Below are 16,679 nucleotides of genomic sequence, written 5' to 3'. Positions count from 1 at the left end.
ACTATACTAACACTTGTTCTAATTGGTCCTTAGCACAACTATACTAACACTTGTTCTGGTTGGTCCTTAGCACAACTATACTAACACTTGTTCTGATTGGTCCTTAGCACAACTATACTAACACTTGTTCTGATTGGTCCTTAGCACAACTATACTAACACGTGTTTTGATTGGTCCTTAGCACAACTATACTAACACTTGTTCTAATTGGTCCTTAGCACAACTTTACTAACACTTGTTCTGATTGGTCTTTATCACATAACTATATTAACACTTGTTCTAATTGGTCCTTAGCACAACAATACCAACACTTGTTCTGATTGGTCCTTAGCACAACTTAACTAACACTTGTTCTGATTGGTCCTTAGCACATAACTATACTAACACTTGTTTTGATTGGTCCTTAGCACGCTTGTTGGTGCAGGAGCGGGTCCGTTTCTGTTCAAGATTATCAGGATTCGGTATGGCGGGACGGCGGAAGTGATCGGCCTCGCGGTCGCACTTATCCTCATCCCAGGAGCCGGGGGAGGCATCGCGCTGGGTAAGACTCTCATTAGCAGTAGCGGATCTACGGAGGGGGGGGGGGGGGTAGGGGTTAACCCCCCCTTGTGCCGCCTTTTTAAATGGTTTTCATTGTGTCTGTTCATTGAAAAATCGTTACGAAGGTAAAATAATGACGAATATTTTTGGGCCAAACCCCCCATAAGCAAAAAGCTAGATCCGCCCACCATTATCTTTAGGTACTATACGACGTTGACGGTTAGGCCGGCGCGGCCGAGAAAAACTCTAGGACTTGGTGATAAAGTCTAAACTCGTTCCAATTAAAATACCTAGATTTTGTACACAGAGACAGATAAAAATAGGTGAAAACGTCATTTTCACAATAGCGAACAGAGAAAGGCGAGTTTATAAACCATAATGTCCATGCCCTAGATAGACCGTAATTATTTGGAATTCCACGTGATGGGTTGGTGGAGTGCGGTTTTTAACTATCAGACAGAACACATGGTCTAAATTTTTGCCTGTGAATTTTTCTAATCAGTTTCATTGTTTTCTACAGTCGTCGTCCTCGCTGGTGTGTTTGTATCATATTTGTTATCATAATCATTGTTGTCATCACAACCATCACCACTACCATCATTATCATCTTAACTATTGTCACCATCAGCTTCATCATTACCATTACCATCACCATTTCAATCATTAAAATAATCATAATCGCCATTATCATCAAACCATCGCCATCATTATCACAATTACCACTTTCATAATCATTATATCATGTCACTATATCATCACGGTCAATATCATCATAACGTTAAAACCACACAATAACCCACACAATGGGCAAACCTTATTCATCTTGTGCTCCTTCCCCAGGCACGATGATCGTCAAGTTCCTCGGACTTAAAGACGCGTGGACCAAGGCGGCGAGGTGCACTTTCTTCCTTCAGCTCATAGGGATCTGGACAGCCCTTATCTTCCTCATACCCGGATGTAGCTATTACAACTACGCAGGAGTAGACGTCGCCTACCCGAACAGGTATCCACGAAGTCATATCGTAACACATAACGTCATGTCGTAAAACGTGACGTCATATCATAACATGTGACGTCATATCGTAACACGTGACGTGATATCGTAACATGTGACGTCATATCGTAACATGTGACGTCATATCGTAACACGTGACGTCATATCGTAATAGTGACGTCATGTCACAACACTAGAAAACAAAATCACAACACAGCCATGCTATCACACAGCAACAAAGCCATATTTTCATAAAACACAACATAATGTTAATGTGTAAAAAAAACCTTGTGGTGTCTTCAGAACAATACGAAGACTTCATCTAAACGTTACTTTCTCAAGTATAGCCCATGCTTGAGGTAGGCAGTATATATAAGGGGAAGTCAAACGACCTTGCCATGTGAGGACTCTTTAATATAGAGAATATAAGGTTACCGCAGTAGCACCAGTCGCACTCGCCTACCTGTTAACTAATTTTGTCTTGTGACCCTCCTGCCAAAAATCCTCATGTTGTGAGGGGTAGACTGTACTCGGTAAAAAGCACCATAAATATGCGTGGTATGTTTTTCTGGTTCAGTTCACTGACAGGCCTGCGCGGTGCGTGCAATGCCGCGTGTAACTGCTCCGTTGACAAGTACAGTCCCTTGTGTGGACCTGGAGGCTTAAATTATTTCTCGCCTTGCTTCGCGGGATGCACCACGATGACAAGGAATAGGGTGAGTTGCACGCGACATGCACTAAGAATCACGTGATATTTTCGGTGATAAGCTCGCGCGCGCTCCGGATTTTGGCGGCAAAATATCAACAACAAAAGACAACTTATTCAGAAAAAAGTATCATGTCAGAAAGTGCTTATTTTCATTAAAAGATTTAATATTTTAGTCTTATCTTTTTGTTTTGTAATTTTGGTATTTCATTTAAAAAAAAAAAATGCGCGCAGGGACAATATTTTCGTATCCAGTGTTGACGGGTTCTGGTTTCGTAACATCATTGTTACTTCTATTAGCAGCCCTTCTAGCAGCCAAAAATACAGTAAATGTATGATACATTATCTAAAATGCCTTGAAAGGGCCGTTTGGGCCCCCTCCAGTTACAAATCCTGGCCAAGCCGCTGCTATTAATAACCAAAACCACGATCAACTTTCATGGGAAACAATCGCTTTTTATCACAGACGTACACGAACTGCGCATGTGTGGAATCAGCGGCAAGTGGTGCGATGCCGTCCCTGGGGAGCGGGTTGTGTGAGCGACAGTGCAAGAACTTGATTCCATTCCTGATCGGCGCCATCGTCCTCTCCGTGATCAGCTTCTCCAACACCATTCCATCTAAGATCGTCACGATAAGGTAAGGGTGGAATGCGTTAAACCATTCCATATGAGATAGTGACAATGAGGTAAGGGTGGGATGCGTGACACCATTCCATATAAGATAGTGACAATGAGGTAAGGGTGGGATGCGTTACACCATTCCATATAAGATAGTGACGATGAGGTAAGGGTGGAATGCGTGACACCATTCCATTTAAGATCGTCACGATAAGGTAAGGGTGGAATGCGTTACACCATTCCATATAAGATAGTGACAATGAGGTAAGGGTGGAATGCGTTACACCATTCCATATAAGATAGTGACGATGAGGTAAGGGTGGAATGCGTTACACCATTCCATATAAGATAGTGACGATGAGGTAAGGGTGTGATGCGTTACACCATTCCATATAAGATAGTGACAATGAGGTAAGGGTGGGATGCGTGACACCATTCCATTTAAGATCGTCACGATAAGGTAAGGGTGGAATGCGTTACACCATTCCATATAAGATAGTGACAATGAGGTAAGGGTGGAATGCGTTACACCATTCCATATAAGATAGTGACAATGAGGTAAGGGTGGAATGCGTGAGAACATTCCATCTAAGATAGTGACGATAAGGTAGAGTGGAATGCGTGACACCATTCCATATAAGATAGTGACGATGAGGTAAGGGTGGAATGCGTGACACTATTCCATATAAAAAAGTCACGATAAGGTAGAGTGGAATGCGTTACACCATTCTATCTAAGATAGTCACGATAAGGCAGGGTGGAATGCGTTACACACCATCTCATATAAGAAAGTCACGATAAGGTAGAGTGGAATGCGTTACACCATTCTATCTAAGATAGTCACGATAAGGCAGGGTGGAATGCGTTACACCATTCTATCTAAGATAGTCACGATAAGGTAGGGTGGGGAATGCGTTATACCGTTCCATCCAAGATAATAGTAAAAAATATAATCTTCAAAAACATATTTGGCAACAGTGATAACAATCAGCATCATTATCATCGTCACCATTATTATCGTGTCCTTTATTATAATTGTCATCATCGTCATTATCCCTATTCTTATTATACCATCATCATCATCAATACGACCGACACCATTGCCACAAGCTTCACCATTATCACTACTATCATCATTAACACTATAACAACCATCATCATCATCAACACGACCGACACCATTATCACTACCATCTTCATCAACACACGTACGACACTATCATTATTGTCACCATTATCACTACCATCTTCATTAACACCATAACCCCCACCATTATCATCACCATTTTCAGCGCCGTTACCATCGTTTTCATCACCATCACCATCATCATTACCCCATCACCACTATTATGTAAAACTGTCGTGCATGTCTCTTGTTGTTCCCAGGTCTGTGGCTGATAATCAGCGCGGCTATGCCCTGGGCTTACAGTTTGTCTTCATTAGGCTGCTAGGCTCGCTCCCAGGCCCCATTCTGTTTGGACATTTGATTGACAGCACGTGCACCCTGTGGCGGTATAATTGCGGAACGCGGGGGAACTGTCTCAACTACAAGCACGACAGACTGGGTCTAGTTCTTATGGCTGCGGCTCTGCCTATCAATGGTGAGTCAGGGTGGAGGGGTGGGGAGCATGCAAGTGAGCTGGCCGGGGAAAACGGGTACCGGTCCTCTTGGCATAAAAGCGGCATTGTGACCAGTTTACTTCCGGGGGGACGACGGAAACCTCAACCGACGAGAGAATCTATAAGAAACTGCGCTATTTATAAGGCCACCCACTCTAAATAATCAGTCATGTCCTTAAAGAAACTTCCAATAGACCCATTGCTTTGCAATTTTTAATATTTTTTGCGTTTTCCGTTAAAATCATCGGAGATTGCGTAATCGACCGGAAGTCAACTGGTGACAAGGTAGTAGTTTTGTACACGGAACTTGATAAAATAGTCCTATGTATGATTGAACTATGATAGCCGAGCTGTCAATAAACCTCAGAGAATGAAAGATTGGACACCCTGGGAGGGTATAATGTAGCTTTTTTTTGGAGGGGGGGGGGGGGGGGGTTGAAGTATCATCTTAACCCCCGCCTTATAAAGAAACGTTCACTCTCTTCATTAAATAACTGCGCTTTTAATATTCTCTCCACAAGAATTTCCAATTGCTAAACCGCTATCTGGCCTCCGTCATTCAAACAAACGGAATTGAATTTGGTGCTTTTTGATTGGCCAGCGTCTTACATTTCAGTGCTGGCCAATAAATTCGCTTCATGGATTTTTTTATTTAGCTGTTGGTAGTAGTCGGCTAGCAAATTAATATTAAAAAACCGCATTCATTTCTATCCTTGTCGAAAAGCAGACCCCCCGTCACGTCTGTGTGTTCTTGTGACTTCATTGTTCTGCTTGTTTGTCTTATCTTAGCGATCTCGTGCATCGCTTACTTCATTTCGTGGCGCTTCAGCAAGAGGCTGTCCAGGATAAACAGCAGGGGGGATATGCCAATGGAGATAGCCAATCAGAGCGCACCAACAGAGGAGGCTAATAATGTGACTGGCGAGATGACCAATGGCAAAGCTGTGGTGAAGCACAGTAACGAGTCTCAGACGGATAGCACGGACTGCAAGGCTTGACGGGCATTAAAGACCCCTGGCCAACAGCCAAACATTCCTACCCTCCACGTGGTCGTTCAGGGTCATGTGATCAAGACTAGTCTCACGTGATTAAGTCCTTATCCCACGTGGACAATGTCTGCCTCATGTTGTAGTTACACCTAGTTAGTAGGGGGAGGTTGTAACAAAACCCTGCAAACTTCAAAGGCCATAAACAATAGGCGCTCTTTGATGTTGAACAGCCCTGTCAAAACTGTCAACCCTGGCTAAAATTCTAAAAATTAGAGCTCTATCGAACAATTTCAGTGAGCTTAATAAGCAAGCATGATTTTGAATTTCCATCAATACTGTTTGAGTTGAAAAAACAAATGGGAAAGCGGTATTGATGCAGAGCAACGACTTTTTTTTCTATATTCTCTTGTACTGTACGTTCGGCCTTTGAAGTTCGGCGAGTTTCGTAACCATTTCCCTTTATTAACTGTGATTCACACTAACACCGAAGAAGGGCGGATCCAGGAATTGCAAAAACGGGGGTCGAAGCAAGGGTTTCAAGAAAGGGGGCCGGATTCATTGTTCTTTCGTGGATTGTCTCATATTTCTTGTTATTTTTGAGCTTAATATCTGAAATTTAGGGGGGGGGGGGGGGGGGGCGCTCGGACCGTACCTAGATCCACCCCTGCTAAAACAAGTTCAGGTTAGAGTGCGATTTGCGTGAAAGGAGCTTGATCAGGTTTCTTACAGCTCGCCTTGAAATTTGTTTGCAACCTTTTATGCCAAGTTTCAAGGACTTCTAACCAGGAAATTTAGCTTTACTTCAAAACAAGCTCCGATCTCTAAAGCCTCCCTTTCATGGCAAATTATACCGCACCCCCAATGATATTAAATTTGGCCTATTATCTAAAATGTTCATTTTAAAAAGAAAATCTTCTTCTTTTGATATCCATATCCGCGAAACACAAAATATTTGGCTGAATTTCTTAACATGTCACGTGTTAACGCAGCAAACAAAAAAACCGTCAAACTGATCTGATCACGTGATCAAAGACCCTTTTCATACATTCCCATACGCTCATTAGAATGGAGGCTACTGTACAGTAAATACCCTTGTATAAAAACCTAGAACGTTAAAGATCAGGCTTAAAGGTTTTTATAGATCGTTGCAAATTTTGGCAAAATCAGACTGTTTAGGTGTGATTATAATTTGATTTTTTTCATATATCCCAACAGTAACAGTCTGTTAAAATGCTTGTTTGCAAAAGCGATCAATGCTTAACACAATTTATAAAGGTGCTTAACATGACATACACCTATTTCAATAAAGGTTGTCTGTGCATATTGTAAATGGCGATTGGCAAATGGCAGTTCTACGGACCGGAAGTAACCATGCGTCTCGAAGAATATTGATAAATCAAAACAATTATCCATTAAAGGTTACCAATGCTTGGCTCTGACATTGCTGGACTTTATTTAACACCTTCAATTTTACGAATAATTAGTACCCATAAGCCATTTACCATTTGCCTTTCGCCATTTGCACTGACAACCTTTTGTGAAATAGGTGTATTTCAGCCTGTAGGTTCTTTCAAGACTAATATCTCTAGGTTCTTTTAAGATCAAAATCTCTAGGTTCTTATATACGCGGGTGTTTACTGTAGCTTAGTTTCTTTTATATGTAAATAAGTATGAAAATATATAAACAAGTTAGGTAGCTAATGTATACCTTTATTTAGATTTGCATTTATAGATGCAATCTACAGGTCTTTTTCGGTAAGAAGTATCTACATATATTTTATCTGTAGGCTATCCCATCTTGGGTATTAAAAAAAGATCAACATATACGTTATCTACCGAAAAAACTGTCCTGTTTTCACTAATGAATATGCTGCAAAAAGCAACTGGCACCAAGTTCCCAATGCACAATCCGCGCATAATTTCCTCTCCTTAGAGCAGTTTCGGCTTAAAGGTAATAATTGGGCTAACCGAGACAGCCCTGTGATTGGCCTTAGTATTCGTTGTAGCACATCTGTTTTTATTAGTATTTTAGACTGTCTTTTATTTTAAAAATGCCTCAGCGTAATCGCAAGTGCTCGGGTTGTCGGAGTTTGTTGCAAAACCATTCTTTTGGTTCACCTGGTCCGGGGCTGCTATGCGTTTCTACATTACCAACAATGAGGGTTTCATGCATGATTTCATCCCTTTCTTCCTCCCCTTCCGCGATGCAGGGTTACACTAGGGGGCTCACTAGTGCCCTTGTGGCTCTCCCCCGCTTATCGCTTTGGCAAAATCGGTTCCTATAACTCGCACTGATTAAGTAAGCGACATGTTTTTCAGCGAAAAAGGTTTACTCTGTGCAGCACCTTAATCGAGAAGGCCAGGTACACCGCGCCAATATCACCCCAACCAGCTACACCGCGCCAATATCACCCCAACCAGCTACACCGCGCCAATATCATTCCAATCAGGTACACCGCGCCAATATCACTCCAATCAGGTACACCGCGCCAATATCATTCCAATCAGGTACACCGCGCCAGTATCACTCCAATCAGGTACACCGCGCCAATATCACTCCAATCAGGTACACCGCGCCAATATCACTCCAATCAGGTACACCGCGCCAATATCACTCCAATCAGGTACACCGCGCCAATATCATTCCAATCAGGTACACCGCGCCAATATCATTCCAATCAGGTACACCGCGCCAATATCACTCCAATCAGGTACACCGCGCCAATATCACTCCAATCAGGTACACCGCGCCAATATCATTCCAATCAGGTACACCGCGCCAATATCACTCCAATCAGGTACACCGCGCCAATATCACTCCAATCAGGTACACCGCGCCAATATCATTCCAATCAGGTACACCGCGCCAATATCACTCCAATCAGGTACACCGCGCCAATATCATTCCAATCAGGTACACCGCGCCAATATCACTCCAATCAGGTACACCGCGCCAATATCACTCCAATCAGGTGAACAGGGACAGTCAACTTGCGACACGGGTACATACCTTACAGGCATGTGATCAAGGTTTGTATGTTGTTTATACAGTACTTGTCAGCGGCGTAGCCAGGATTTTTAACAGGAGGGGGCCCAAAAGGTCCTTTCAAGACATTTTTCCCTGTATTTTAGATAATGTCTCATACATTCACTGTATTTTGGCTGCTAGAAGGGGGGGCCAGGGCCCCCTGGGCCACCCCCCTGGCTACGCCCCTGCTTGTTAGGTAGTATTATCTCTTCTGTTTGACCCTCCACTGCGATCAAGCGTTCCTGACAAAGTAGTTCAATACATGTACATCATCACAGTAATTCCATTCCACATGTTATTATGTCTATTCCATTCCACGCATAGTCATACTAGTCCATTCCACTCAAAGCCATAGCTATTCCATTCCACATTTTATCATGGCTATTCCATTCAACATGTTATTATGGCTATTCCATTCCACGCATAGTCATGCTATTCCATTCCACTCAAAGCCATAGCTATTCCATTCCACATGTTATTATGGCTATTCCATTCCACATGTTATTATGTCTATTCCATTCCACGCATAGTCATGCTAGTCCATTCCACTCAAAGCCATAGCTATTCCATTCCACATTTTATCATGGCTATTCCATTCCACATGTTATTATGGCTATTCCATTCAACATGTTATTACGGCTATTCCATTCCACATGTTATTATGGCTATTTCATTCCACACAGTCATGCTATTCCATTCCACTCAAAGCCATAGCTATTCCATTCCACATCTTATCATGGCTATTCCATTCAACATGTTATTATGGCTATTCCATTCAACATGTTATTATGGCTATTTCATTCCATGCATAGTCATGCTATTCCATTCCACTTGCACCCATATCTATACCATTCCACATGTTATTATGGCTATTCTATTCCACGCATAGCCATACTATACAGTAGCTACTGTATTCCATTCTAAGCAAGTTGTATTCTGAACAATTGCATTATTGTCGAGTGACACAGGCAGCATGGCTTTCAACTCCTTCATCATCTTCCTCGTAGGCAATCTGAAAATAAAAACACAGTAGGTGCTTATTAATTTAGCAATCTTCACCATACAGTAGTAATCATTATCGTTACTACCATGAGTGGCATCATTAATGTGGTCGATACAAATTTCATCATCATCATAATCAGTCATAGTGTAATCTTTACCATAACTCGATATCATCATCGTCATCATCATCACCACCATCATCAACAGTCAGTATACCATAACTTTCATTATAATTGTCATACTTGTCATCGCCATCATCGCAGCAGCATCATCATCACTGTTTGTATAATATCTCCAAACATCATCATTACAAGCATCACCACCACTACCATCAACATGACCACTACCTTTTATCATTGAACGTCATTATACCAACATCATTATCATCATGAGCAGCGCTTTATTACCTTTTAATTATTTAATCTGTGTTAATCTTGATCATTATTAGCATCATCATTATAGCCTTGTCTTGTGTCATTAGCAGTTTCGTGTTGGCTTTGCCAGTGCTCTAATAGCTCATCTTGGCTAGTCAACACCTGCATACAGTTAGGGCAGATGAAACCCTGGTGATACAGTACAAACCATCATTAATGTACAGTGAATTATCAATGATACAAACTATTGAAAAGGGCATTCAAAAGATATTACTGGTTACTATGGCAATATTAAAGAGTTGAAATTAAAGGGTCAAGTCTCAGATATTTGTTTAAGCAACTGCTTTTATTTATTTTTACTTTATCATTTCACAATTTATGATTCAACCTCAGTTTACAAAAGTTTGATAATATAATATATTATTTAGTCATAAACCACCAAGCACCCACAAACCTCTTGAATACATAAACTCCACTTATTTATGGTGTCTAACTATGATAGACATGACTTCCCTTTTAGCTAAAAGTAATGAAAACTTTTGGGTGGCAAACTAGTGCCCTATCTGGCTATTAGCGGCTAAATAACAACAAAAGGCATTTTATTCAGCAATTACGAATAAGCCAGACCGTATCTGCCAGATAGGGCTTATTTTCATTGAATATTTTTTTTCACTCTCTTTGTGTTTATTTTGGCATCTGAGTTTGCCACTCAACAAATCACATTTTTTTTGGGTGCCAGTCATCTATTGTTTGTACACTGTATCATCCCACCTCAACATCTTGTGTTTCAATGGATACTTCAGACACAGCATCTGCACTCTGAGCCCCAGACCCTTCATCAACTTTTTTACTTCTCCTGCAAAAGAAATAGTCTTGGCAGTTACATGAGAAAAAAAAGTGCATGCCATTCATGTCTCAAAAACAATTTGCATTGTTGGGTCCAAGAAAAAAGTTCCACTACATGACAAAGGTATTCTGCATGGCAGTGAAAAATCATGCTCAACTAACCCCCCTTCAAAAGTTGAATAGTCAAGCCATAACTGACCTGTGGTTCTTGTGTAAAATATGGGAATTGACAATCGAAAATTTAGAATTGGAAGACCAGTGTTTTTGAGTCATAAGTAGCTTGAATAAGCAATGAAAAACAATGTCTTGCATTCTCAGAAAACATTTATGCCAATATTACCTTTCAAGTTTTGCTGCATCAAGGTTCTTCTTAGATGCTATGGCACTTCTAAGACACTCCTGCACAACATTGAATACTCAAATCATCACTAATCATACCACAGTATGTTTATCCAAAATGTCTAGAGTTTATAAAACAATGTACAGACCTCTATGAAACAACCACATCTGGAGCAAGACAAGTGATGTTGGCCACTTAAAGCCGCACTTCCAGATGGTTGCGTAACAATCTCCGATTATTTTAAATGGAAGTTGCAGAAAATATTTCAAAATTGTAAAAGCAGTGTGTCTATTGGAAGTTTCTTTGAGGATGTGACTGATAATTTGGAGCGGATGGCCTATTTTATAGCGCAGATTCTAATAGATTCTTTTGTCTTTTGATGGCTGACGTTTCTGTTGGACCTCCAGAAGTAAACTGGTGACAATGAGGCTTTAATATCTAAATACATTATTTCAGTGAAAAGCAAGTATCTAAGGAGTATCCCAAGTACTATACATAGGGGTGGATCTACAGTACCTTTTCGCTGAGGGCACTTATCAAGGGGCTAATACTTATCACGATTATTGAGAAGGGGGGGGGGATTTGTTGCATTGTCTTTCCTTCTCCATGCACAGGAGACTTTCTGTACACTGTTTTGGGAGCACGTATCCCAAAGATATGTAGAAATTTAATATTATCTTATACCCTCCCAGGAACACCAACTCAACATCCTTCATATTCTTTGCACCAATTAGAGACATAAGAGAGGAAATTGGTATAAAACACTTTCCTTAGGCAGCCCAAGAGGGGGCGGGGAAGGGGGTTAAACTCCCTAAACCCTTCCCCTAGGTCCACTACGGTACATATCAGTTTCACAAGGAGTCACAGGCCAATACCCAGAATTGGCTGAGGGGGATGCGCAGTCATAGGTATCATGGAAAAATCACAGTATTTGAATAAGAAATGACCAACTTATTGACCGCCAAGGGGGGGTGCACGCAACCCTGCGCACCCACTGTGTACACGCCTGAGCCTAAAATAACTCATACCTGTATTATAGTGAAATGCGGAATATGCTGCATGGATTGTACAGTCCTGTGGACAAAATATCAAATTTATCAAGGGAAATCCTAATTGATTTCCTGATAACTGTAACAGCAACCACGACAACTGCAATATCAACAATAACAACAACAACAACAACAGCACTTTTGACTGCAATCACAACAACTGCACTATCAACCACAACAACAACAACTGTACTATCAGGCACGAAAACAGCAATTGCACTTTAAACCACAACAACAACAGACGCATTTTTAACAACAACATCAACTGTACTATCAATTGTAACAACAACAACTGCACTATCAATTGCAACAACAACAACAACAACAGCAATGGCACTATTAACAACAACAACAACTGTACTATCAATTGCAACAACAACAACTGCACTATCAATTGCAACAACAACAACAACAACAGCAATGGCACTATTAACAACAACAACAACTGTACTATCAATTGCAACAACAACAACTGCACTATCAATTGCAACAACAACAACAACAACAACAGCAATGGCACTATCAACAGAACACTTACTTTATAGAGTAGTCTAGATCATAACAAACTCCATTTATTTGGTTTTGACAGCTCCTCAGTTCCATCTGTAATAAAAAGATACAGTAACTCTTATTACACTTTCATCTCATTTTTGCAAATTTCATCATTTTTCAAACATTCCTGAAAATAAAATACACAAAAGTGTTGCAAAAATTAGGAGGTGCTTACATGACTGTTTCTAATATGGACAAATTAAAAAAAGAGATCCAGAGAGAAATTAGATGCCTGCAAGGGTGATTTGGCAAAAGGTGAACTAAAGAAAAATCAACAAACAAATCAAAAACAATTATACCATTTCCATTGAGGTAGATATTTTTAAAGCCACTATCCACGGAAATGGAAATGTTATAATTGTTTGCTTTAGAGCAAATTTCTTTTTGGAAACACTTGCAAATCAGCTGTTACAATTGCCATTTTGCTTGATTTTGTGGCGCAGGAAAATATCCATCTTCTAGGAGGTGTATATTGCATTTTATCCTGACTTTCTCAACCAATCAAATCGCTTTTTCTTGTGAGTTTACCGAGTTTTATAATATACTAAATGTGCATATACAGTACATTACATCATATTATGGACCAGCTTATTGATATCTGCATGTGAGGAAAAAAAGAAATATGGGTAAGCAAAAAATCTCTAGAAAAATCAAACAAGCAATCCTTGGCTCAGAACACTCCAGAGAAAAAAAAACTTGAAGGTCAATTGGCCCTAAAATAAAAAATATACAGAGTAGGGAAAAAATAAGTCACCTACAAGCTAGATATCAAATGGGGGACCCCTTTTAATATCTCGAGATTCAATTCCTCTCTCTTGGTGAAATAATAAATACTGATACAGTAGAACTTGCAAAAGGACGTTAGTAACAATAAGAAGGTGGCTCACCTTTTTGTCAACAAGTTGTGGCAAAGATCTTCTCACATGCTCCTGTATGCGGTACAGCCCCACGGACGGCTCATTTACCATTAGATGGATGCTCTCAATAAATTTCTCTGACACTGTTGAAAATTAAACATAAATGGTTTATACCAACAGGGTTCTAGTTCAACAGTTTTACAAACTTAGTTTAAATATACACTAAATAATAGTTTAGAAAGAATATTTATTTTAATAGCTGAGAATACAGTAGTAGTGGTCAGTGGTGCCGTTTTAGAATTTTCAGGTTTTCATCTTCAATGTTTTAGTCAAGGAATCTTGTCTGGGATATTGGCTAATGTCATTTTTATTTATTCATACTAGGTCCCACATAACTTTGTCAGTCACTAAGGATATAGTATTAGTTTGTAAGTACTGTCACTGAGAATGGTACCACAGGGCCAGTGTCCTCAGTGGTTCTATGTGTGTTGGTCTGTAAGTACTGTCACTGTGAATGGTAACACAGGGCCAGTGTCCTCAGTGGTTCTATGTGTGTTAGTCTGTAAGTACTGTCACTGAGAATGGTACCACAGGGCCAGCGTCCTCAGTGGTTCTATGTGTGTTAGTCTGTAAGTACTTTCACTGAGAATGGTACCACAGGGCCAGTGTCCTCAGTGGTTCTATGTGTGTTAGTCTGTTAGTACTGTCACTGAGAATGGTACCACAGGGGTAGTGTCCTCAGTGGTTCTATGTGTGTTAGTCTGTAAGTACTGTCACTGAGAATGGTACCACAGGGCCAGTGTCCTCAGTGGTTCTATGTGTGTTAGTCTGTAAGTACTGTCACTGTGAATAGTACCACAGGGCCAGTGTCCTCAGTGGTTCTATGTGTGTTAGTCTGTAAGTACTGTCACTGAGAATGGTACCACAGGGCCAGTGTCCTCAGTGGTTCTATGTGTGTTAGTCTGTTAGTACTGTCACTGAGAATGGTACCACAGGGCCAGCGTCCTCAGTGGTTCTATGTGTGTTAGTCTGTTAGTATTGTCACTGAGAATGGTACCACAGGGCCAGCGTCCTCAGTGGTTCTATGTGTGTTAGTCTGTAAGTACTGTCACTGAGAATGGTACCACAGGGCCAGCGTCCTCAGTGGTTCTATGTGTTGGACTGTAAGTACTGTACTGTCACTGAGAATGGTACAACAGGGCCAGCATATGCATACTGTCAATGAGGATGGTACCAGAGGGTCAGCATTCTCAGTGCTTCTTAAAATGTAAAGTGTGCAAAGTTGTCACACAAGTTGTTACTGTATCAAAATCTAGTTTGAGGCGCAAAGATTAAGGTAATGGTAGCTATTATTGGACACTTTAGACTTACGCTAAAATATCTCGCGTCACAATTGAGTCTTAGCTTTTACAGCTAGAAATCACGGACTATTAAACATAATAATTCCCCCATTTTCCCAAAAATTAGATTGTAAAATTTGGGAGAAAACAATCGTTCATGCCCTATTATTGGACACGCTAGCCCTATTATCGAATACCTAGCCCTATTATCGGACACGCTAGCCCTATTATCGGACATGCTAGCCCTATTATCGAATACCTAGCCCTATTATTGGACACGCTAGCCCTATTATCGAATACCTAGCCCTATTATGGACACCCTAGCCCACACCCTAGCTTATCAAAAAACAACAGGAAAATCAAGCTTCTTTTTTATTAAAATAGCACAGACAATAATTGTTGAAATATGTACTTTTAGTTTGAGACTCTTTTTTCTCTGTAGCAAGCGATTCAAAACACATGCATCGCGCGTGTGACAAACTTCTCGGCAAAATGTGCGTTTGCTCATTGATCGCTCAAATTTACGTTAAATGGTTCGATGATTGCTCGGCTATCTGATAATAGGGCACCAAGGTTAGGTTCAAACAATTCTAGCTATCTCGAAGTGTCTACGGAAACAGATGCCAAAAAGCATCCTGGGAGATCAAAACAAAATGACGTATTCGCCGAGCGACTTTTATCACGATTGGTAAATATTGGACTTTTTTACGGCTTTTTTTCGTCCTCGCCATTCTGCGGTGCTTGAGAATTTTAAAAATATTTCTAGTTTTGCGAAACAATAAACACTTGTAAAAAGCTTCACAATACATGTTTTCTGAATTCTTTGTTTCTTCGACTCGAAGGGCACTGTCCGATAATAGGTACAACTACCTTATTTGATATAACTTTTACCTTTCTTTAATCTGTATTCCGTTTCTGGATGTTGAACCTCGAGTCCTATCGGACCTGACATATCTTTCATACAAATTTATGTTTAGTAAATTATCTTGAAAAAAGAGGAAAACAAAACATCAAAAATCATAGGCGAACGGATAGTTAAAACAAAAACGCCAATTTTGTTACCGGGGGCAAAGTAAATCTTTAATTATCAACAATCCCTGACAAAGCTTAAGCACAGTTCTTACCGGATTTACTCTTGATAAACTGGCTATCATACATCGCTTGTGTGGCGAACAAATCTGGAATTGCCGACATTTCTTCAACTTAAAATGGCGGCCATATTTGTTTCAGTTTCTTACTCGACCCATGACCTCGCGGTAAAATATCACTGAAGGCTCGAGATGTTGGGGATGGTTGGGGGGGGGGGGGGGGGGGGTGTGGAGGTTTAGAAATGGCACCCACTCCAGAAAAAAAAAAAAAAAAAAAAACTCACAGGCCTACAGTTGTCAAGGATGAAGCCATCGCAACAACGACGCGTAATTGATAACGAAAGAAAAATAGAGCGACTACCAACTGCGCATTTATAAATGAGCGTCAATAGTGCGAAAGAGTTGTCATACTTTGAATCCGAAAAGCGGAAACACGACATTTTATCAGACAGCTATATGAGAAAAGGTATTAGATTGACATAGCCATATAGGACCCTCTTTCCCATAACTACATATAAAAATCGTTGGGCGAATGCCTACATTGACAAAATGGAATCATAGCTCGTTGCTGCAATAGAGGTCAGACTTCAAAGGCCTAGCTCTTCCTAATTCTCTGTCTGAGGCGTATTGTATTGACATAGAGGTTAAATAGAAACGACTAAAACTCGACCAAATGGGTCATTTAAAACATGGCATTGCCAATGAAATTAATATAAAGTCGCTACGCTTGGTAC

At 40.5% G+C, this 16,679-nt stretch overlaps 2 protein-coding genes across 9 annotated transcripts in view; one reads left to right on the top strand and one right to left on the bottom strand.

The window, feature by feature from the left end:
• LOC5508751 (solute carrier organic anion transporter family member 4A1-like) overlaps positions 1–6,375 on the top strand; it is a 28,927-nt gene extending 22,552 nt beyond the window's left edge. For all 5 annotated transcript variants that reach the window (XM_048728278.1, XM_048728279.1, XM_032377502.2 and 2 more), the window contains exons 6-11: positions 408–541; positions 1,381–1,543; positions 2,112–2,250; positions 2,707–2,879; positions 4,247–4,461; positions 5,270–6,375. In XM_048728278.1, coding sequence (XP_048584235.1) covers positions 408–541; positions 1,381–1,543; positions 2,112–2,250; positions 2,707–2,879; positions 4,247–4,461; positions 5,270–5,478 — 1,033 coding nt within the window. In that variant the 3' untranslated portion in view covers positions 5,479–6,375. The remainder of the gene's footprint in view (positions 1–407; positions 542–1,380; positions 1,544–2,111; positions 2,251–2,706; positions 2,880–4,246; positions 4,462–5,269) is intronic.
• A 2,403-nt stretch (positions 6,376–8,778) lies between these two features.
• On the bottom strand, positions 8,779–16,132 carry LOC5508752 (BLOC-1-related complex subunit 8 homolog). Of its 4 annotated transcripts, none has more exons than XM_001629270.3 (9): positions 15,982–16,132; positions 15,749–15,811; positions 13,548–13,660; positions 12,647–12,711; positions 12,088–12,133; positions 11,060–11,118; positions 10,645–10,729; positions 9,907–10,062; positions 9,074–9,509 (listed from the first exon to the last, which is right to left on the bottom strand). In XM_001629270.3, exons 1-8 carry the CDS (start codon positions 16,049–16,051, stop codon positions 9,928–9,930), a joined length of 636 nt encoding a protein of 211 aa, XP_001629320.2. In that variant the 5' UTR covers positions 16,052–16,132; the 3' UTR covers positions 9,074–9,509; positions 9,907–9,927. The 4 variants fall into 4 exon arrangements, with proteins under 4 accessions (XP_032233397.1, XP_001629320.2, XP_048584233.1 ...); XM_048728276.1 differs by having other exon boundaries at positions 15,749–15,842; positions 15,982–16,081; XM_032377506.2 differs by lacking the exon at positions 9,907–10,062 and having other exon boundaries at positions 8,779–9,509.
• Between the last annotated feature and the right edge of the window lie 547 nt (positions 16,133–16,679).

The sequence above is a fragment of the Nematostella vectensis genome, chromosome 5, assembly GCF_932526225.1.
Source record: "Nematostella vectensis chromosome 5, jaNemVect1.1, whole genome shotgun sequence".
NCBI lineage: Eukaryota > Metazoa > Cnidaria > Anthozoa > Actiniaria > Edwardsiidae > Nematostella > Nematostella vectensis.
Note: the sequence above shows the minus strand (reverse complement) of the source record. Positions and strands in the feature narration are given on the sequence as shown.

Bases quoted from the DNA above. Each gene is read 5' to 3' on its own strand.
- LOC5508752 (XM_001629270.3), bottom strand. From the start codon at position 16,051: ATGTCGGCAATTCCAGATTTGTTCGCCACACAAGCGATGTATGATAGC. The intron at 15,812-15,981 runs GTAAGAACTGTG...TTTGTATGAAAG, and splicing joins GTTTATCAAGAGTAAATCCG to ATATGTCAGGTCCGATAGGA. The intron at 13,661-15,748 runs GTAAAAGTTATA...AATTTTCAACAG, and splicing joins GGAATACAGATTAAAGAAAG to TGTCAGAGAAATTTATTGAG.